Here is a 23,257-nt window from a genome sequence, read left to right as displayed (position 1 = left end):
GTGGGTAAATTATAAATACTTGCAATTTCAGTGGAATTGAAGCAGAAATGAGGATTTTGATACAAAATTCTATGCCAAGAAAAAGCAAAAATGTGCAAAAATTGGCATTATGTGGATTGGTAAAAAATATTAGAAATACTTCCTTTGAGAATAGATTAGATATATAATATTGATTCGGTCTTGTTTTCAACTTTCATATCGTTAACCCCGACTGACCGTCTACAAGATCGGGAATTGAGCCCAGTGGCATTTTTCTTTGCCAAAACTGCATTTTTGGCTCCCTTTGGGACGGTTTTTCCAGTCCCTTTCATCAAACTAAAGGTTGATACCAGTAACTATGCGCCATCAGCGCATTTTAAAGTCAAACCTTTCCAACGGTTTACCAAAAAGTCACATGCTCTCTATATTGGTGCAGGGGAAATAAAAAATATCAATTTGAAGCCTAAGACAGCCCACCCCACATAGTTATGTTTAGTTTGGAGACAAGATATAAATAACTGATATCAGATTCTTGTTCACATACAAAACACCCCAGAAACAAAGTATGATTTATCTAAAGAAAAAAAAATGATTTTGTGAAAATGGGTGAAATTTTTAAAACTCCCAAGTTAACCACCCCTGTACTCTACCAGATCGAAACCAACCCTTTACTTTAGTCTTTTCGAAAAACAAGAATCAGTTCAAAAAAATTTCTATCTGTACCTGAAAGGCTTTTAAAGAAAACTTCCCAAATTTTTGCTAAATTACGATTGAACCTAAAAACAGCCCACCCCGACCAAAAGTTCTCGAAAAAAGAGACAAGATAGCGATAAAAGGATTTCAGATTCGGGGTTTTCCATCCAATAAAACCCCTAAAAGGCAAGTATGAAAACAATTTTCGAGAAAAAAAGTTTTTTTACCCAAAATTCTTGCAAGGGTACACCTAGGCCGAATTTGGGTAAAAATATTTTTCTCTTTAAACCCTTAAACTTTGTTTTAGGGGTTAACTTTCATCTAAACCGATTCTGATATCCATTAAAAAGGTATTTTGACCCCTTCTTGAAAAACTAGGTGGGTGGGCACCCCTAAAAATGGGGTATTTTAGCCAAGTATTTAAGTAGTGGTTTTTCCGAATTTTGTTCCATAAACGATGTCCGTATGTATTTCGCCTAAATGTTCTATAAGGCTACCTTGATTACATATCATTCAACTGGAGTTCAGTTTTTGCACCTATTTTTACTAAAAAATACCCCCACCCACCAAGTTCTGACGAAGGAGAGAGATATCTAAAAAGCATTTCAGTTTTCGTGTTCAGCAAACAAAATAACTCGTAGAAACAAAGAATAAGTATTTTAAAGAAGAAAAAAAATACCCAAGGGTACCTTTTTCCCGGGAAAGGGGGTAGAAAAACCCTTAAATTCCCTACAGTTCATTATTAGGGTTATCTTTCATTCTAAAAAACAATTCTGATTTTTCATTTTGATATTTAAACCCTCTATGAGAACTAGGTGGGTCGGGCACCCCTTAAAATTGGGCGTTTTACCCTATTTTCAGTCCCCAATCACCAACCCTATTCAATACGAACCCATAAAGCATTAAGATAACGCAAATGGATTTCAGATCCCGCTAAAGCTTTGAAATAACTTCTATAAACAAAATATAAGATTTTGATAAGGTTATAGGTTTAACACCCAATCCGTAACGGAACGTATGGACGGGTTTAGACGGAAAACATCGACAACAACAACCCGGTTGATTACTTTGGCGGTTGAAATTTGAAAAATACACACAATAAATCACGTAAATATTCGTAAGTTTATAACGCCCTTCCTCTATTTAGTGATTTCGCTGATTATTTTAGGGTTTCAATGATGTTGTTACAAAAATTTTCACGAAGGGGTTTTAAAAATGTGTGTAATGAATGTTAGTCTAAATAGCATAATTTCGAATGGAGTTTAAATGAAGAAATACAAAAGGAAAAAAGTTATTTTATTTATTTGATGCCCCGGGTTAACTCGACAATGACCCCGGGGGTTTTATGATGAAACATACTAATTTTGTACCTTGGGGTTTTCCCATACAGGCAATGTATGACAAATTTGCCGGGCACCACGGGGGTACCAAGGCAAACAATAAAATCCCGTAGTTTTCCCAATTTTGACCCATTTTAAGAGGTTTCAACCTGCACTGGGCCCCATATACTACATTAACTGATATGATCATAAATGTGTAGCTATAGTTCTGGCAAATTTAATTGAGACTAATCAGGTCTCAGAGATGACTTATAGGTCACAGCATAAATCGAAGGTCTTTGAGTTGGTTCCGAATTAGAACAATCAAATTTTACCAATTTTAAGAGGATTTCAAACTGTTTCCGCCCTAAAGCCCACCCTAAAACCGATATGATAATACATGTTCGCTTGGGTCCTGGCAAACGTTTTCAGAACTATAATCAAGTTTCTGAGGTGACTCCATAGGTCAAAGCATGTCCCAAGGTCAAAGAGCAGGGTTCGAGTTAGAACATAAAAATTTTGGCCATATTTTAAGGAGGATTTCACCGCTTTGACCAAAATACCACACCTATACGATATGTATATAAATGTAATTTTACATTTTGTAGAGGTTTTTAAACCTGCTCTAAATCCAAAATTACTCCTATACCGAAAAATGATACATAATTGTTACTGTGGTCCTGGTTTATCGACCCAGACTAAATTCAAGTCTCGAGGTGACTCCATAGGTCCGGCATTTTAACAGAAAGGCTATTGGTTTTTGGAGGAATAAACAAAATCAAATGACCCATTTAAGAGGATTTCAACTCTAGACCACAAGCCCCACCTTTACCGATATGATACATAAGTGTAGCTGTGGTCCTGTGATAGATCCAACTAATTAAGTTTCCGAAATGATCCATAGGCACAGTATGTCGCCGAAGGTCAAGAGTAGGTTCGGATTAAAACATATCAAATTTCGCCATATTTTAAGAAGACTCAACCTACCATAGCACAAAATACACACCTATACCGATATGAAAAATACATGTGTAGTGTGGGACTGGCTATTGATTAGACTAAATTAAAGTTTCTGAGGTGACTCATAGGTCAAGCATCTCGCGAAGGTCAGTAAATGGGTTTCGGATTTAGAGCATATCAATTAACCAATATTTTAAAAAGGAATACAACCTGCTTGACCCCAAAAATACCACACCCTTTACCGATAGATACATAAATTTTAGTTGTGGGTCCGGGCTATCGCTTCAGACTAAATCAAGTTTCTGAGGTGACTCCATAGGCCCGCAGTATGTCGCCGAAGGTCAATGAGCAGGTCGGATTTAGAAGAATCAATTTTGACCATATTTTAACAGGATTTCAACCTGCTCTGAGCCCAGAAATACCACCCCTATCCCGATATGATACAAAAAATGTGTAGCTTTGGGTCCTGGCTATCGATTCAGACTATATTCAAGTTTTGAGATGACCCCATGGGTCGAAGCATGTCCCGAAAGTCAATGAGTAGGTTCAGAGTTAGAACAAAAAAAATTTTGGCCATATTTTAAGAGGATTTCAACCTGCTTTGAGCCCAAAATACCACACCTATACCGATATGATATATAAATGTGTAGCTATGGGTCCTGGCTATCGATTCAGACTATAATCAAGTTTTTGAGGTGACTCCATAGGTCAAAGCATGTCGCCGAAGGTCAATGAGCAGGGTTCGGATTTAGAAGATATCAAATTTTGACCATATTTTAACAGGATTTCAACCTACTCTGAGCCCAAAAATACCACACCTATACGATTGATATATAAATGTGTAGTTGTGGGCCCTGGCTATCGATTCAGATATATTAAGTTTCTGAGGTGACTCCAGGCAATGCATGTCGCCGAAGGTCAATGAGTAGGGTTCGGATTTAGAAGTTATCAAATATTGACCATATTTCAAGAGGATTTCTACCTGCTCTGAGCCCAAAAATACCACACCTATACCGATATGATACATAAATGTGTAGTTGTGGGTCCTGGCTATCGATTCAGACTATATTCAAGTTTCTGAAATGGTGCCATAGGTCGAAACATGTCGCCGAATTTCAATGAGTAGGGTTCGGATTGAGAAAATATCAAATTTTTACAATATTGTAGGAGGATTTTAACCTGCTCTGAATCCAAAATACTACACCTATACCGATATGATACATAAATGTGTAGCTGTGGGTCCTGGCTATCGATCCAGACTAAATTCAAGTCTCTGAGGTGACTCCATAGGTCACGGCTTTTAACAGAAGGCTATTAGTTTGGTTAGGAATAGAACATTCAAATTTGACCACATTTTAAGAGGATTTCAACCTGCTATGAGCCACAAAGCCCCCACCTAACCGTTTATGATAAAATAAATGTGTGCTGTGGGTCCTGGTGATAGATCCAGATAAATTTAAGTTTCTGAAATGACTCCATAGGTCACAGTATGTCGCCGAAGGTCAATGAGTAGGGTTCGGATTAAGAACATATCAGATTTCGGCCATATTTTAAGAAGACTTAAACCCAAACCATGAGCACAAAAAATACCACACCTATAACCGATATGATAAATACATGTGAAAGCTGTGGACATGGCTATTGATTCAGACTAAATTCAAGTTTCTGAGGTGACTCCATAGGTCAAAGCATCTCGCCGAAGGTCAGTGAATAGGGTTCGGATTTAGAGCATATCAATTTTACACAATATTTTAAAAGGAATACAACCTGCTCTGAGCCCCAAATACCACATCTTTACCGATATGATACATAAATGTGTAGTTGTGGGTCCTGGCTATCGCTTCAGACTATATTCAAGTTTCTGAGGTGACTCCATAGGTCGTAGTATGTCGCCGAAGGTCAATGAGCAGGGTTCGGATTTAGAAGATATCACATTTTGACCATATTTTAACAGGATTTCAACCTGCTCTAAGCCCAGAAATACCACACCTATACCGATATGATACATAAATGTGTAGTTGTGGGTCCTGACTATCGATTCAGACTATATTCAAGTTTCTGAAATGGCGCCATAGGTCGAAACATGTCGCCGAAGTTCAATGAGTAGGGTTCGGATTGAGAAAATATCAAATTTTTACAATATTGTAGGAGGATTTTAACCTGCTCTGAATCCAAAATACCACACCTATACCGATATGATACATAAAATTGTGTAGCTGTGGGTCTGGCTATCGATCCAGGACTAAAATTCAAGTCTCGAGGTGACTCCATAGGTCACGGCATTAACAGAAGGCTAATTGAGTAGGGTTAGGAATTAGAACATATCAAATTTTGACCACATTTTAAGAGGATTTCAACCTGCTATGAGCCACAAAGCCCCCACCTATACCGATATGATACATAAATGTGTAGCTGTGGGTCCTGGTGATAGATCCAGACTAAATTTAAGTTTCTGAGATGACTCCATAGGTCGCAGTATGTCGCCGAAGGTCAATGAGTAGGGTTCGGATTAAGAACATATCAGATTTCGCCATATTTTAAGAGGACTTCAACCTACTCTGAGCACAAAATACCACACCTATACCGATATGATAAATAAATGTGTAGCTGTGGGACATGGCTATCGATTCAGACTAAATTCAAGTTTCTGAGGTGACTCGATAGGTCACAGCATTTCACCGAAGGTCATTGAGTAGATTTCGGATATAATATCCAATAACATATATAGTTAAATAGTCTGTATGATGCATTTTATGCCAAAAACATCATGTACAATCGTTTTTTGGAACAAAAATTCGGAAAAATCACTTCTTCAGAAATCAGCGTAAAACAGCCCAGTTTTATGGGGTGCCTACCCCACCTAAGTTCTCAAGGAATGGGTTAAAATATCCAAAAATGAATGTCAGATTCGTGTATAGAATGAAAGTTAACCCATAAAAATAATAATAATAATAAAAAAAATCAGAACCTAAAAAAAGAAGGAAAAAAAAAGGGGTTCGGATTTAGAACATAAAGGGTGAAGTGGCACGAAACCCTATGATCAAACTCGCCTTGTACCATGTCTGGTTCAGATACAATCCCGTACTTGTAGTTTCTAAGGGTTGGTTTCGAATCAGTTAAGGTACAGGGGAGACGGCTGAACTTAGGGGCTCGCATTATATCAACGTAAGCAGAAAAGTGGCAATAACTGAACTCCTATCCTCTAATATATAAGCAAAATTGTCATTATGATGCGTTTATACTAAAAAGATCACATACAATCGTTTTTCGGAATAAAAATACGGAAAAACCACTACTTAAATACTGGGCGTAAAACAGCCCAATTTTTAGGGGTGCCCACCCCACCCTAGTTCTCATAGAAGGGTTCAATTTATCAAAAAATGAATATCAGAATCGTGTTTAGAATGAAAGTTTACCACTAAAAACAAAATATGGAGGGATTTTGAGGCAAAAAATATTCTACCCAAAATTTCAACCCTTACAAGAATTTTGGGTAAAAAACACTTTTTCTCTCGAAAATTGTTCATACTTTATTTTTAGAGTTATTTGGATGGAGAGGGACGAATCTGATACTCTTTTATCGCTATCTTGCTCCTTCTTTGAAAACTTGGGTTGGGTGGGCTGTTATCAAGGTTCAATCGTAATTTTAGCAAAGTTTGGGGGATTGTTTCTTTAAAAGCCTTTCAGATACGGATATGAAATTTTCTGAACTGATTAACAGGGTGGTTGTCTTCAAAAAGAATAAATTATGGGGTTGGTTTCGACTCTGGTAGAGTACAGGGGTGGGTCTGAACCTTGGGGAATTTTAACATTTCACCCAATTTTTCACAAAATCATTTTTTTTCTTCAAAATAGTCCATACTTTGTTTCTAGGGGCACTTTTGTATGCTGAACACGAATCTGAAATCAGTTTATTGATATCTTGTCTACTTTTATCATTACTATGGTTGGGTGGGCATAGACGTGAGAAACATTTTTGGGCTGTTATCAAGGTTCAATCGTAATTTTAGCAAAGTTTAGGGAAGTGTTTCTCTAAAAGCATGTAAGGTACTGAACTGAAATTTTCAGAACTTATCTATATGGTGGCTGTCTCTGAAAAGCTGAGAGTACAAGGTTGGTTTAGAAACAGTTTAGGTTGTAGGGGTAGGTGAACTTAGGTCGACAGGTCACAGCATTTCACCGAAGGTCATTGAGTAGATTTCGGATATAATATCCAATAACATATATAGTTAAATAGTCTGTATGATGCATTTTATGCCAAAAACATCATGTATAATCGTTTTTTGGAAAAAAAATTCAGGAAAAAACACTACTTCAGAAACGAGCGTAAAACAGCCCAATTTTATGGGGTGCCTACCCCACCTAAATTCTCAAAGAATGGGTTAAGATATCCATTAATGAATGTCAGATTCGTGTATAGAATGAAAGTTAACCCATAATAATAATAATAATAATAATAATAATAAAGAAAATCAGAACCTAAAAAAGGAAAAGTGTTCCTATTTAGAACAAATCAAATTTACACCATATTTTAAGAGGATTACAACCTGCTCTGAGCCCCAAATACCACATCTTTATCAATATGATACATAAATGTGTAGCTATGTGTCCTGGCTATCGATTGAGACTATATTCAAGTCTCTGAGGTGACTCGATAGGTCACAGCATTAAGTTAACCCATAAAAAATAATTTTATTGATTTATTCTGTTGGGTTTAATGTCGCACCGACACAATGTTAGGTCATATGGCGACTTTCCAGCTTTAATGGTGGAGGAAGACCCCAGGTGCCCCTCTTTGCACTATTTCATCACGAGCGGGCACCCGGGTAGAACCACCGACCTTCCATAAGCCAGCTGGATGACTTCCTCACGTGAAGAATTCTACACCCCAAATGAGGTTTCGAACCCACATCGATGAGGGGCAAATGGTTAGGGTTACTCTAACCACTCGGCCACGGAGGCCCCTATATAAAAAATAATAAAAAAAAATAAAAAAATAAAATAAATGAATAAAAAATAAATAAATAAATGAATAAAAAATAAATAAATAAATAAAAAAATAAATAAATAAAAAAATCAGAACCTTTAAAAAAAATAAATAAATAAAAATAAAGTTTGAAGGTTTTAAGAGGGAAAAGATATTTTTACCCAAATTCCGGCAGCATTTCACCGAAGGTCATTGAGAAGGGTTCGGATTTATATCTTATTCCCTTGGTAAACAATCTTTATACAGTATCTGATTTAATTTTCAGTGTCAAAATGATGCACAAATGCAGAATTTGTTTGCGGTTGAAGAGATCTGGTGACTCCACAATTTTACGAACACGTTTCAGTCGGTAAGTTAGCTGAAATACTCAGTCTTATGTAAGAAAAAACAGAAAATCAAAACTATATATCCAGTGTTCAACACCAAATGAAAAATATATATGTCAGTTACGTCTTACTGGTGGACAAGCATACTTTTTGTTGAGCTAAACCGACAGACAAACATACATTTTCTGTGTGGTAAACCGACAGACAAAAAGATATCTCCAGTGTGCCAAACTGATCGTCAAAAGAAAATCCTTGGTGCTGTATAGCATGTATTTGTCCTAATCATTTGGTAATGAAAGCATAAATGAATAGTTAAACAAAATAAATAAAAGTTTTAACCGATATATTTAAAAACATCAGTTTTAATGCTATGTTATTTTACATTATAAACGACCCCCAAAGGCCGGCAGACCGGGGGAAATGGTCGGCTTTGACAAGCCTAGAGAGAAATAAATCATGTAGATCAAAAGGAAACCGGCGTGTTTTCCGGTGTAGCTGCGGGCAGGTCGTGGTAAAGAAAAGGCAACATCTCAAGTCAAAAAAGTTCCACCCGGAGCTTGAGGGTGTTCCGCCTAATGCCACAGTGTTTCTTAGAAAGCTTAAGGCTATCAAGAGAGTAAGTATGAAATCATTACATACTCAAAAAAAGTAGAAGGAAAATAATAACATGTGATATATATGCGTGCTCTATATACTTTCTTATTATATGTTCTAAAAATAAACAAACTTTCATTGGCCGAAACCGTGCATCATCTGTCGAAATATTTTTCATGTTTCATAGTAAATGGGTTTTTTCCCATGAAACATCACTTTTTAAAAGTAGTATATAATTATTAATATTAAATATGTTGCAAAAATATTTATTGCTTATTCATAAACCTGAATCCATATAATAAAACAGTTATTGACTCTTGAGCCATTAAATATGTTGTGATATTCACCGGAAGAAGGCAATATTGTTAACCCATAAAAATAAAAAAAGTCAAAAAAATCAGAACCTTAAAAGAAAAAAAATCAGGACCTTAAAAAAAATAAAAAAAGAAATAAAAATAAATTTTGAAGTGTTTACGAGAGAAAATAATTGTATAATATATGCTTTTAAAGTGATATTCTTTCACATCCTGTGCGGTAGCTGGCATGCCAGGAAATATTTAAGACTCTATGTACGCCAACAATATCTTTGATTTGTGTGTCTGCGTGGGTGCTTGTTTGTGTTTGTTTATTGTCTGTGTCTCTGTTTATATGTGCGCTCGTAGTGTGTTTATTTGTCTTTTGGGAGGCTGCAATTTTGGAACGAAGCTCTACCTGTCGGTTACTTATTATTGCTTTTATACGTTTTTTGAAGTTGGAACGAGACTTTGTGAAGACAGCACTGGAAACGAGACAGGAGGGAGAAGATTACGATGAAGATGGTGGATCATCCACAGATGAGTTGGGGGAAGCAGGAGAAGAAGAAGAGGCATACAGGCTAACACGAGCATATGTCTTAGGACTTGCCAAAAATGCCAGAGTTATGAAGGGGAGGAGGGATTGTAAGCTAATTTCATTGTTAAACAGTATAACAGATGATCATAACAGAACAGAACATTTTATGTCCATCCCAGTTTCTCATCACAGTGCACTTTCTGAGTTTAAACCTCATCACAATGTTATTTCTGATAAAAAAGTAAGCTGCTTTGACATTATTACTAGACACTCTAGATTACATCAAAATATTTCGTTTGCAGTCAAGTGCGTTGTGGAATGGTCAGACTGGAGGCAGCGGAGGGTGGGTGGTGGAAAGGATAGTGAGCAGGTGGAGAAGGGGAAGGTGATGGTACGTAGCTTCTTGCACCAAACATACAAATATAATCTGTAAAGTACAATTATGCTCCTGCTTGTGTAATTTTTTTCAGATATTGCACTAATGTTGAACATACTTTAGCTTTCGAAGTCCCACAGAATTCCAAATAAAATCTGTAAAAAGATCCTTTGGAAGCAAAGAATGCAACCAAGAAGAATAATAGCAGACTCGGTTTGATTGCGTCTGTTCATGAGAGGTTATGAATGTGCAACACCTCTCACGCCCCCTAGCACCGGCTTAAGCGGAACTTTATTACACATATGTTGAATGGACTCCATGATCCCAAAGACTCATTTACACCTTCTCAATACCCTATTTCATATACTCTCCTTTCAAAAACAAAACAAAAATTCGGGAAAAAAACACTACTTCAGAAATGAGCGTAAAACAGCCCAAATTTATGGGGTGCCTACCCCACCTAAGTCCTCAAAGAATTGGTTAAAATATCCAAAAATGAATGTCAGATTCGTGTATAGAATGAAATTTAGCCCATAAAAATAAAAAAAAAAATAAAAAAATATATATAAAAAAATCAGAACCTTAAAAAAACATAAATAAATAAATTAATTAAATAAAAACACCATGTTTTTCGATATTTTTACAGATTAACAGATTTCTAGCTTGCATTAATTACCGTGAAGAAACGGACGATCTGGCACACCTATTAGAGTCGGATGTGGGAATTGAGACATATGACAATTATATGATAAAAACGTTTGAGCCGGGGACTGTTAGGAGCAGCTACTGCTCCATCAATAGCTTTTTTGACTTTTTATTATATAATAAGTCCATAACAGCGGACGTCCACAAAACGGTGAGTCGATGCATTTGAATGTTCAATAAGAATATATTTTCTGTTAGTGTTTGTTTGGCTTGCTTGCATATTAAATGGAAAAAAAAACTCCAAAGATCGCCCAGCATGACAAAAAATGTAAATGTTGCAGGCTTGGTTTGATTTAGCCTGTTTATGGACGGCAGTAGAATGCATGCTACCGTCCAGACTCTCCAGCCCCGTTTTAAGCATAACTCTACATTTACACATGCTAAAATTACAGAAGGAATTTAGAATCATGTGAGATGATTTTAGACGGCGGTGCACTTGAAACCTTTAATGATACGCTTGGAATATAGAGAACAGATATGTGGTTATGGAGCCTGCGTATCACAGAAGCTGTAAAAAGACAATGTTAAAAAGCAGGCACCATATTCAAGAAGTGATTAAACAGTACTCAAAGTTATAAAAGCAGGAGTAATGAAAACACACAAACCTAAATATTCAATCTAATAAAATAAAAAGTACGCATAAGACGATATGAAAGATTTGCTGATCGATCTAAGAAGATCGAAATATAACAGGCCTAATTGATTGTACGGGGTGACGTTTTACGGCCGCCACATGGCACAAACGACGCTGCATAATAATGAATATCCATAAAATTGTACTTCTTTCAGGCAAAGATAACCATGTCCAACTTCTCATGTGCTTCGAAGAAGGCAGACACAAGAAGGAGGAAGCAGCTTAGAAGACAGGAAACAGAAGTTTTTCCAAAGGACCCTAGTGAGGTAAAATAGAAAACAAAGTGGAATCTCGCAGGTCGCAAAACATGTCAAAATTCGAGTGTTGCAGACTCAGTTTGATTGAGCCTGTTCATGGACTGAAGTGGAAATGCATTGTACCGTACACGCCCTCTAACGTCGACTTGAGCAGAACTCAAAATTTAATGCATATAAGCTTGTCTAAGATAATATTAAATCAGAACGTAGCAAAAGGGATATCGACACTTTAATAATATATTTATTCACTGTGCTAAATAGTTTAGCTAGATTTTTTTCTGATTAACAGGTTTTGAAGTTCTTTAGAGAGTCGACCTATTGCGTTGCCATCCGGCAGCAGTGGAAGAATGGCAACGCAATGGTTTGGAAGGAGATGAGGGGCATTCTACTGGTGGAGTTGGCCGCCAAAAACGGAACTCGTTGCGGCGAATTTCGCAACCTGAAAGTAAGTAATGAAGACTTCCGCTTAAGTATGTGCTATGGGTGTGAGGGGTGTTGCACTTTTAATTTCCTCACATGAACACACTCGGTCAAACCAATTCTGCTATTATGTTTCCTTGCTTGCGTTCTATGCTTCCAAGGATCTCCTTATATATATTATAATTATTATATTCCTATTGTTGACATTCTCTGTTCCACTATATATGCTTATGCCTGCATGCATGTCCTCAGTCTCGTGGAGGTGATGACAAAAATAGATCTCCGCTGTGACACAATTCGACTTAATATATTTTCGATATGTTGATACCAATTTTGTGTGTGTGTGTGTGTGTGTGTGTGTGTGTGTGTGTGTGTGTCTGTCTGTCTGTCATCTCACTGATTGAAAAATGTTGACTTGTTTTATGTTCTAGTATAAACATGTCCAGAAAGCCAGGCCTTTCAAGAACCAACCAGATATGAGGACCTTGGTCACTGAAGATCATAAAACCAGCGCCTTTTACGAGGCCACTATTCATTTAACATCAGAAGTGTACAAGGTAAAACAGTGTTGCTCTTTTTAAAATGTATCTTAAATGCAGTAATTTTGAAATAACTAATTCATTCATGGAATTTTTGCTCATTCAAAAAAGTATTCATTCATTCATAATTTCATACACCTGTCTGACACAGTATTTCTGGAGTACTATTTGGGTTGCCAAGGACAAAATGAAAAATCTTTATTGTTCAAGTAATATATGACTTTCTATGGGTCTTTTCGTACCAACGTTTCGAGTTAAAGATCGAACCTGGGGTATGTCGTAGCTTAGGGTCCGCACTCTTTAGTAACATATATGGCACAGAATGCCAAGGGAACTCTCGGGGTTGCCATGGGCATACAATCTTACGTAAATAGATATTCATTCAGTCATTTACCTGTCATGATGTTTCGATGCCATGATTTTTCTTGCTTCTTCATAGGAACTGGTAGAGTTCTGTACAGTAAGCAGAAAGATGATGTGGGAAAGAAACACATCAGATGAGTTGTTTGTTTTCAACTCGGACAACCCAGATGAAACATCCCCCATTGCACATACAATGGTGGATAGGTGGCTCAAGAGGGCGTGGAAGAAGTAAGTACGAATTTTCCTGAATTTTCCAAAAGAGTATCATTAAATCATATTCTTTCAGACATATATTGGGAAAAATAAGTAGTATATTCATTCAATTTCTCCTCTACTTGGAAAAGGGTAAGTAATGTATTCAATGTATTGTCTACTTGGATTTTATAGGCAGCATGTTCGCTAATATTCTCATGAACAATTTATCACTAAATATTTTTTTTTCAATATAAGATTACTCAAAAAGTTGCATCGTATGTTTCAGAGCTGAAATGGACGTGTATTATCACGACTATGTGCCTTCTTTGACAAAAAAACAGGAAAATAATAACCACAGACGTCAGAAGACGCAAACGACACCTGGCAGAAGACTGCGCCAGTATGCTCTGCCACAAAAAGGCAACAGCAGACAGACATTACGATTTAATAGAGCAAGTGTAAGTTTATACAATTTATTTGTTCCCGTTACAAAATATGTCCGCAGTTCAGCAGGCAGGACACTAAAATCATTGACTTACACACCTATGTCTTAAGGACTCTTAAAAGACGTCACAACTTTACAAATATCAATTCCAAAATAAACCTGGAGTACGTCATTCTTTCCATAGAATTATTGACAACAAGTTGTTAACTCAAAGGACGCGGAGATGACAAGGATATAGTTTAGTTCGAGCCTGACACCTTAAATTTCAGGCTGAAACAGAAAGCAGTCTCTCATCAAAGTTATCTATTCCCTGCTATCAGCAGTCAGTTATTTTAGAATGCCACGTTTTCCATCTTCTTTATCATTCGTCCTCTCGCCGATCCGACCACTCTCCTGGCATCCTGTGACAATTGATATTTGGGTATTATATACACGATATATCTTTTCGAATGTACAAAACAAACATATACATACGCTAAAGACAAAGCAGCATAAAATATCCAGCTCTCATCTTTGTATGGAAAGCCTCGAGCCCTCTTATCCCGTGGCAGACCCTCAGGTTTGGATTACCTATATGTGTAGTGACCATGTTGAATGGGTGCATAAATATTTTGCGGGGGAAAAAGACAAAATAATGTACTTGTTTCTTTTAGAGACCGAAGCCAGAATACGTATACTAACCTGTATCAGGAAGAAACACACACACCCGCAAACGAACCCGAAATCCAATTCATTGCTTCTTCGGGAAAAGAACAACATCAGCTGGTAAAGATTACTGTACTTCTATAGACTGTGTCACTGACATTTTCAAATATAAGCAATTTAGAATTCTTTTTGTTGGGACAGACATACTTTAATTATGTCAAAACTGTTACCAGAGAATGCTAATAACACACTGTAATTCATGAAAACGTAGATTTAATTTTATGATACAAGAACATATCTCTCTTCTACAGGCACAGGACATGACAAAGCGGTGCTTTGTTAGAGTAGAGAGGCTTACGAAACACCAACTGGAATACTACAACATACAAGACATAGATGAAGAGACCGCCAATGCCAAGGTAAATTTTTATCTCGATAATCTCTGGTTGCATTCACATTTTTAGTAAAGAATAAAGTGCTTTTTTGAACAAATATTCCAGGAGATACAGGTATGTGAAAAAGTGTCCGTTGAAAATGTTTACCCTACAGAATTAGTCTTTTTCCACAATATTTTACTCTTTATTCATACAGGTCAACATATATTCTATGATTTCAGGGCGCTGTCTATAACTTCGAATATTCTAAGAGACAGGTGGAGGAGGAAGACCTAAATGACTCTAGGCCGTCATCACCGGTCCCTTCATCTTCCACATTAAGCCAAAGTGGCTTGTGGAAGATAAGGAAACAGAAAGTATTTTGGACTGTTGAAGAGACAGAGGAGGTGCAGATCATTTTTCAGAACACAATAAAAGAATCAGTAGCAAACAATGTGTAAGTATCAACAAGACGTATTCTTAATATGTTTTGCATGATGAAACTATATAACATATGTTTTCCTTTTTTATTGATTTAACCATAGTCCGATTGCACTATAATAACCCATGCGAAAGAAAAGTTTGTAAATGATTTAAAGAAGATGACCAGGTAAGGTGTATTCTTTCTGTGTAGTCAAACTTATCTAGGACTTAACACATCGACTGAAAAGTCGTAGCGATAAGCAAATTGGATTACTGGACATTTAGGTATATTGAATCATTTACATGCAATCACAATATATTTGATTATTTTTAAAAGCGAATTAATAAACATTGGCACCAAACATTAACAGTTTTCATTTCACCATTTCAGGACAGTTCCAATGAATATAAAAGTCAGTTGGAGAGAAGGGAAGTGGAGCAGATTTACAAATTGTCAAGTGCGGGAGAAAGTTAGGAACCTCGTGAAGGCCGCCAAGAAAGGTGATTAAACTTGAACTCTAACTTGCGGTAACGTGATATTGGCACATGTTTACATCGGTGGATGAATGCAGCCTTCATTCGCGGCCATTTACTCAATTTCATTTCTGTTAAATTTTTTTATTACGACAGGATTTTGGCTTCAAAACAACAATAAAGACTGAATCCTTTGAATTCAGTTGGCAGGTTTCTGTTTCGAACCAGAGTAAGAGAGAGATTTGATTCTTACTTTGAGATATTACTTTCATGTAAGATGGGAATGACTGTTCATTTATAGACTTAAACAAAAGTACTGCTTCTAAGGGATCTTTTTACAGATTTAATTGTTTTCAATTTGTTTATTTCTGTTTAAGGATTTTCATTATTTAGATAATTTTTTGCACATAGATTCTACTTCTTAACTTTGTTCACACATACTTTCTTAATTTTGGTATATTATAAAGTTTTGATTAATTTGTTTATTTCTGTTTAAGGATTGATCAAGAAATACTGAAGTGTGGAATGTTGCAAAAGACAGACGCTTAGTTTATATATATCAATGTCGCCATGTGAACATTGCAAAAGACAGACGCTTAGTTTATATATATCAATGTCGCCATGAGAACATTGCAAAAGAGAGACACTTAGTTTATATATATCAATGTCGTCATGAGAACATTGCAAAAGAGAGACACTTAGTTTATATATATCATATAGCAGATATTATATTTTCATTAAACTTTACTGAAATACTGAAGTGTTGAATGTTGCAAAAGACAGACGCTTAGTTTATATATATCAATGTCGCCATGAGAACATTGCAAAAGACAGACACTTAGTTTATATATATCAATGTCGCCATGAGAACATTGCAAAAGATAGACACTTAGTTTATATATATCATATAGCAGATATTATATGTTTATTAAACTTTGGTCATGATCCGACAAGGTTGTTTAGTTATTGTCCCTTGAATGTCGAACTTAAAAACATTAGCCATACAAACTCGACCGATTAAGTACCTTATTGAATAAGCACCTAATCAATCTACAGGCAGCAACTATAGAATGAAGTCGTACTGACACACCCTAGTATTCATGGAAGGGGTCAAATTATGGAGATATGGAGTTCAGACCCCTTCTGTGTCTTGAAAGATTCGAATCGAAACCGACAATGCAGTACCAGCTTTCAAAATCAACCATGATCTCAATACGTCTTGAGAATTTTAAATCAGTATCTTAAAAAAGTTTCTGAGAAACACTTTGCCAAAATCACCACTTGCACCTTAGGGTTTAGAATCACAGTGCTCCCCATTGGTGCCAGGAGTATCAGAATTATCAATTGAAGCCTAAGGACAGCCCACCCCACCATAGTTATGATAAAAGGAGACTAGATATCAATAAACTGATTTCAGATTCGTGTTCAACATATAAAAGTACCCCTAGAAACAAAGTATGAACTATTTTGAAGAAAAAAAAAATGATTTTGTGAAAAATTGGGTGAAAAGTTAAAATTCCCCAAGGTTCAGACCCGCCCCTGTACTCTACCAGAGTCGAAACCAACCCCATACTTTATTCTTTTTGAAGACAACCACCCTGTAAATCAGTTCAGAAAATTTCATATCCGTATCTGAAAGGCTTTTAAAGAAACACTCCCCCAAACTTTGCTAAAATTACGATTGAACCTTGATAACAGCCCACCCAACCCAAGTTTTCAAAGAAGGAGACAAGATAACGATGAAAGAGTATCAGATTCGTGCTCTCCATCCCAAATAACCCATAAATAAAGTATGAACAATTTTCGAGAGAAAAAGTGTTTTTTACCCAAAATTCTTGTAAGGGTATATATATATATAACCTGAAATTTTGGGTAGAATATTTTTTTCCTCAAAAACCCTCCATATTTTGTTTTTATGGGTTATATTTCATTCTAAACACGATTCTGATATTCATTTTTGGATATATTGACCCCTTCTATGAGAACTAGGGTGGGGTGGGCACCCCTAAAAATTGGGCTATTTTACGCCCAGTATTTAAGTAGTGGTTTTTCCGTGTTTTTATTCCAGAAACCGATTGTATGTTATCTTTTTGGTATAAACGCATCATAATGACAATTTTTCTGATATATATTAGAGGATAGGAGTTCAGTTATTGCCACTTTTCTGCTTACGTTGATATAATGCGAGCCCCTAAGTTCAGCCGTCTTCCCTGTACCTTTACTGATTCGAAAGCAACCCGCAAGCTCAGCTTTGTAAAGACAACTACCCTGTAAATAAGTTCTGAAAGTTTCAAATCAGTATATCATAAGCTTTTAGAGGAACACTTGCCCAAACTTTGCCTAAATTACAACTTGATCACTAAAAACAGTCCGACCTACCCAAGTTCTGATAGAAGGAGGTGAAATATTGGAAATAGAATTTTTGCACGGTTTTCCGACCTCTTGGAAAAAAGTAAGTCCGATGATTCAGAAAATTCAGTGCTCTCAGTCGCATCTTGGTGAGAACTTTTCAACGGTACCGAATTAGAGGACCTGCGTTGACCATAGATTTCAGGGCTATCAAAATATTAATTGAACCCATAAAACAGCCCACCCTACCCTAATTCTGATAGGAGGACAAGAGATAATGTAAAAAGGATTTTAGATTTGTGTTTTGCGTCCAAAATAGCCCTTAGAGACAAAGTATGAAGTAATTTTAAGAAAAAAATATTTTGTGATTTTTAGTGAAATGATAATATACCCCAAAGTTCACCTACCCCTATAACCTAAACTGTTTCTAAACCAACCTTGTACTCTCAGTTTTTCAGAGACAGCCACCATATAGATAAGTTCTGAAAATTTCATATCAGTACCTTACATGCTTTTAGAGAAACACTTCCCCAAACTTCGCCAAATCACGACTTGAACCCTAAAATCAGCCCACACCACCCAATTTCAGTTAGAAGGAGATAAGATATCAATAAAACGATTTTAAATTCGTGTTTAGCATCCAAAATAACCTTTAGAAACAAAGTATGATATGTTTTAAAGACTAAAAGTGTTTTTACCCAAAATTCTTGCAAGGGGTACCCTTGCCGGAATTCGGGTAAAAATATTTTTTCTCTCTTAAACCCTTTAAACTTTGTTTTTATGGGTTAACTTTCATTCTAAACACGATTCTGATATTCATTTAGGGATATTTTAACCCTTTCTATGAAAACTAGGGTTGGGTGGGCACCCTAAAAAATGGGCTGTTTTACGCAGGTACTTAAATAGTAGTTTTTCTCGAACTTCTGATATAAATGAAACGATTGTACGTGACGTATTTGGCATAAAATGTATTTTAATGACTATTTTAATTTCTTATCAAATGATAGTAGCTCAATTATAACATCTTTTTCATTCTAGATAAAGTAGAAAGACCCCCTGTATTTGAACCCGTCTTTTTGGACCCTTTATTCCAGTATAATCCAACAATAAACATATATGGAAAGAGTCCCATATTATTCAAAGACAATTAAAATTCCCAGTCAATACATCTAAGAGTTAAAGTGATTCATCATCCCAAACTTTGCCCAACATCATAATTTGACACTGAAATAGGACGGAACCCTATATTGAAAACCACCCTGTCTAATCCCTGATCCTCTTATAATACCATGTTAATAGTTTCTCAATGTATTCTATAATCATCATTAGTACTCAAAATTTCAAATCAGTATCTTAAAAGGATCGCGAGATATAAAAATCCAAAATAGGGACAATAGCTTAATTTTGACCGATTTTCATCATGGTATAATTTTTTTTTATCACTCATAGGTACCCTAATTTTGCTTTTTTTTACTATTTAGGGGTTGGTAATCACGCTTTTAACATCAAAATAACCCTAGAAATTACTGTATAGGCTACTCGCAAAACAGCCCATTTGGATTCGTAAAATAGCCCAAATTCCTCGTAAAATAGCCCACTGAAGATTTTCAGCGTAAAATAGCCCACTTTTTAATAATTCATATTTTTTTAAACCAGAAAGGACTTTCCGAACAAAATGTCTTAAAATAAGATATCTGGAAATAACATATACATTTCGATTTCTTTTGAGAACTTACTGACACTAATGTCAGATGCGCAAATGTATTTTATTCAGCCTAAAAAAAAATTAAAGTTAACGCGACTGAAGCAGAATTGAATATAAACTGACGCTTTTTCAAAAACTTAACAGTATTCTTTACAAAGGTTACAAAATTATCTAGACATGACACTTTAATCGCGTTAGAAATGTAGTACATAAAGTGAAGGTTGATGCATTTTCGATTAAATCAGTCAAATGAAGTACTAAGTAGGTCACCTTAGGTAAAATTTCACAGTTTACAGTCGGCGAAAAGCTTTCATTTGTCATAACCATTTGAAATTTAGATTTTTCTTACAGTAAGTAGTATAAACATGGAAATGACTTAAATGAAGCAGGTTAATGAAATACAAGACTTCCAATAACATATCTTTTAATCACTCCCCCGTCTTAGCATCAAGAAAAACGGACCCCTGCTTAGCAATTTGATAAATCTGGACTCGGAAGCTATTGAAGGCCCTTAATTTGTAATTTCTTAAAGTGTATATATCCAGAAAATACTCTTACAAATATCCTTGTCGCAAAGTAGTCTTTTACGGCCTTTAATAGGGTTTATCTATTGAATTTGCGAAATGTCCCCCGTCTTAACATCCTCAAATTTGTTCACTTCAGATGCGCGGTTGCACTTTTAGAGAAAACGAGCGGACTTTGAAACAAAAACTTGTAGCCGAGTGTTGGATTTTCATATGAGACGGCACTTATCAATGTTTCTTTTTATTTGAACAAGTTGGTGAAAAGATATTTAAGAAAATGTTACCTTTATCGACGAATCCGCCATGTTTTTGGCACCCCAGATTAGTGAAAACGTCACGTGGTACATGCACCCTGGGTAAAGATGAAATGCTAAAAAAATCAAAGTTTCACTCATGCTATACCATTTTGATTTAAATGTATTCTTTTTGTTTTAAACAAACTACAAACATGTACCATAATAAAAGAAAAGTTCAATACATAAGTCATGTAATGAAACTTTGAATGATGCTCGCAAATCTGCAAAATTTAAGATTAAAATTAAGGCATCTCAACAGTCCATCTACTCAAAACTATTAACATTATTTTTATAAGCTTGTTTGTTTTTGGCTGTTTTTGTTTTCCTTTTGAACTTCATGTTTTATCACGAAAAAACTTAAATTGATCAATTTACGATGGAAATTAAAAGAATAATAATAGATATACCTGTGTCAGCTCTCTTGAATCAGTCAATGCTGCAGCTGAACATGAAAAAGATATAGTATCCATATTTATAACAATATATAATGTAATGTTATAAACAAGATCACTGCCTGTGGGTACCAACGCTTGTCTGTAAGTATTTGACATGTGGCACACAGAGATAAACAGAATAACCAAGAAATGCTTTTTTTTAAAAGTTAAACCATGAAATAATGAAAGGGATATTAATTGGTCTTAACCTTCTTATCTTACTAATCTATTGATATTAAACAAGTGTACCAAGTTTCAAAGCTATAACACTTATAGTATTCAAGAAGAATGGACCTGGACATAGTTTCCTAAAACGAAGACCATCTTTGTCGTAACACAAAGACCATTTTTATTTTCATTCGTACATGTTCATTGAAATAATTATAGTAAAAATTCATTCTGCGTTTAATGCTTTCTAGAAGTTATAAAATGAACGTTACGCGGTAATTTGACGTTATAATTGACTTAATAATGTTCTCTCACCGGACCGCGTGCCATTGTTGTTTATAAGATCATCAAGGCTTAGTGAGGAAGGTGTGCATTACAATCCGGGTTAAGCTCCCAAGCTGTGGTTTTGCTACGGACCGTACGGTGGCGGTGCCCGTTGTGTTTCTTTAATTTTGCGTTTCGTCCTTGATGATTTTGTTTGGTTATGTCCATGTGTCTGTGCGCGCCTACATGCATGCGAACTATCTTAACAGAATGATATATTTCAGATAACATTAACGGGCGGTCATGTAGATGCCATGGTTAAAACTTGAACGGTTTTAAAATCAGAATTTACAATTATTTGCACCTTATCGTAAATGCACGAAACTGCAACTTTTAGAGATTTTGCTCGATGATTTAAAATGTTAATCAATTTTAAATTAATTATATAAAAAATGCTTTTAATTAAAATATGATTACCTATTTTTTTTTAAATAAAATTACGCCGTTAGTCACCTTAAAGGAAAATTATAACAACGATTTTGACGCGCAGTCCGGTTAGAGACTATTATGACGTTAACTTTCCCACATGACATCAGGTTCAGAATAATGCATTAATCTAGATGAGCATATTGTTAGTATAAAACTGATCAGCTAGCTTGAAGTTCCAACTCTGATAATCTATGGCTCATTGTCAAGATACTTTGATATTACCAATCAGTGTGAAAATCCTACGCATCTGAACTCGGTTATATCGGACGATAAACCACACAAAAGTCTTTATTAATTGATAAACAATATATATCTAATATAATATTAAATATTAAGAAGTGTATTTCACTTACCGTAGTAAGACAACGCCAGTAATATAAGATACGCCAAAAACATCTTCATCTTGCGAAAGTTTGATAATAAATGAATATACGTAGATTTTATGGCGTCCGTTGCTGGCAGAAAATATAACTGTTAATTAATTAAAAGAGGCCTTAACAGAATAGAGTCGCTCACCTTTAGATGAAATTATAGAGAACTACTACACTTCAGAACTTTTACGTTGAAAGTAACTGAACTATTTTTACAGAGCTTTCTAAACCTCTGTACTCTTATTATTTATTATTATACCAGATTTATATAGCGCCCTTTTCATGATAAACACGTTCAAAGGCGCTTTACATATACCAACCGCAGCCACACAGGGCGCGAAATTCATCCTCTACTAGTACAGACACAGAGCGATCTGACCAGAGGGACAGAGTGAGAGAAAGCCCCCAGAACAGATAGAGAGAAATCTTTTTTTACATACAGACATGTCCGGCTAACTTAGCCTAGCTCTTTGCGAATGGACAGTCTGGTTCTTTAACATGCCCGGTGTATAGCACCGATACACGCGAAGCCCTAAGGATAGCAGATGTGGAACAATGAGACTTTGACCTAAGATGGTTAGAGATTTAAAACATTATAACTGGAACTAATAACCAGGAGATGTATAAAATATTCTCTTTTTGACTTAGGTGAGCTACGAACTGAAACATTACGTGTGTATATACTGGTTTTAATTAAATAAAAACATTTTCATAAATTTTCAACTTGAATCAAATTTTAGACATCTGCAATGTTTCCATTTTCAATTAAAACGCAATCATTAAACGTTTCGTGTTTTGTATTCAGTTCATTAAAGATACAGCATGTTGAATACTTAATTTTAAAAATAATTGTTGTCCATATGATTCTTGTAAAATGTAAGAAATTGTCAAGAATATAATTTCATCATCAGAAATTATTAAAAACATATTGAAAGTTTATGGTATTAAAACCATATTCCTCTTTAGTTGCTTCTTATAACTTGCTTGTATAGTTTGTAGTATGGTAAAATGTCTTACTTAAGCATTCAGAAATATTAAAAGTTTTCATGAAAAAGTCGTTATTTTATAACTTTCTTGTGTTATTTAAGGTATTGGACCCCTAATAGTAATGTTTAAAA

At 35.5% G+C, this 23,257-nt stretch overlaps 2 protein-coding genes across 2 annotated transcripts in view; one reads left to right on the top strand and one right to left on the bottom strand.

The window, feature by feature from the left end:
* The window catches only part of LOC123550540 (sarcoplasmic calcium-binding protein-like), a 32,935-nt gene extending 10,749 nt beyond the window's left edge, over nt 1-22,186 (bottom strand). Inside the window, exons 1-2 of the mRNA XM_053524849.1 lie at nt 22,122-22,186; nt 20,821-20,855 (exon numbers count right to left, since the gene is read on the bottom strand). Coding sequence (XP_053380824.1) covers nt 20,821-20,855; nt 22,122-22,170 — 84 coding nt within the window. The 5' untranslated portion in view covers nt 22,171-22,186. The remainder of the gene's footprint in view (nt 1-20,820; nt 20,856-22,121) is intronic.
* Nucleotides 8,700-14,686, top strand: LOC123550451 (uncharacterized). The gene is made up of 10 exons (XM_053524845.1): nt 8,700-9,796; nt 9,992-10,080; nt 10,712-10,921; nt 11,560-11,670; nt 11,951-12,106; nt 12,513-12,638; nt 13,060-13,211; nt 13,465-13,636; nt 14,277-14,388; nt 14,580-14,686. The coding sequence occupies exons 1-9, from the start codon at nt 9,778-9,780 to the stop codon at nt 14,301-14,303; spliced, it is 1,062 nt and encodes a 353-aa protein (XP_053380820.1). The 5' UTR covers nt 8,700-9,777; the 3' UTR covers nt 14,304-14,388; nt 14,580-14,686.
* Nucleotides 22,187-23,257: the final 1,071 nt, after the last annotated feature.

Source organism: Mercenaria mercenaria, chromosome 15, assembly GCF_021730395.1.
Source record: "Mercenaria mercenaria strain notata chromosome 15, MADL_Memer_1, whole genome shotgun sequence".
In the NCBI taxonomy this organism is placed as follows: Eukaryota; Metazoa; Mollusca; class Bivalvia; order Venerida; family Veneridae; genus Mercenaria; species Mercenaria mercenaria.
This window is presented reverse-complemented; position numbering and strand designations above follow the sequence as displayed.

Coding starts and splice junctions, on each gene's coding strand:
- LOC123550451 (XM_053524845.1), top strand. Junction 10,081..10,711: donor TGGAGAAGGGGAAGGTGATG/GTACGTAGCTTC, acceptor ATATTTTTACAG/ATTAACAGATTTCTAGCTTG. Junction 10,922..11,559: donor CAGCGGACGTCCACAAAACG/GTGAGTCGATGC, acceptor TACTTCTTTCAG/GCAAAGATAACCATGTCCAA.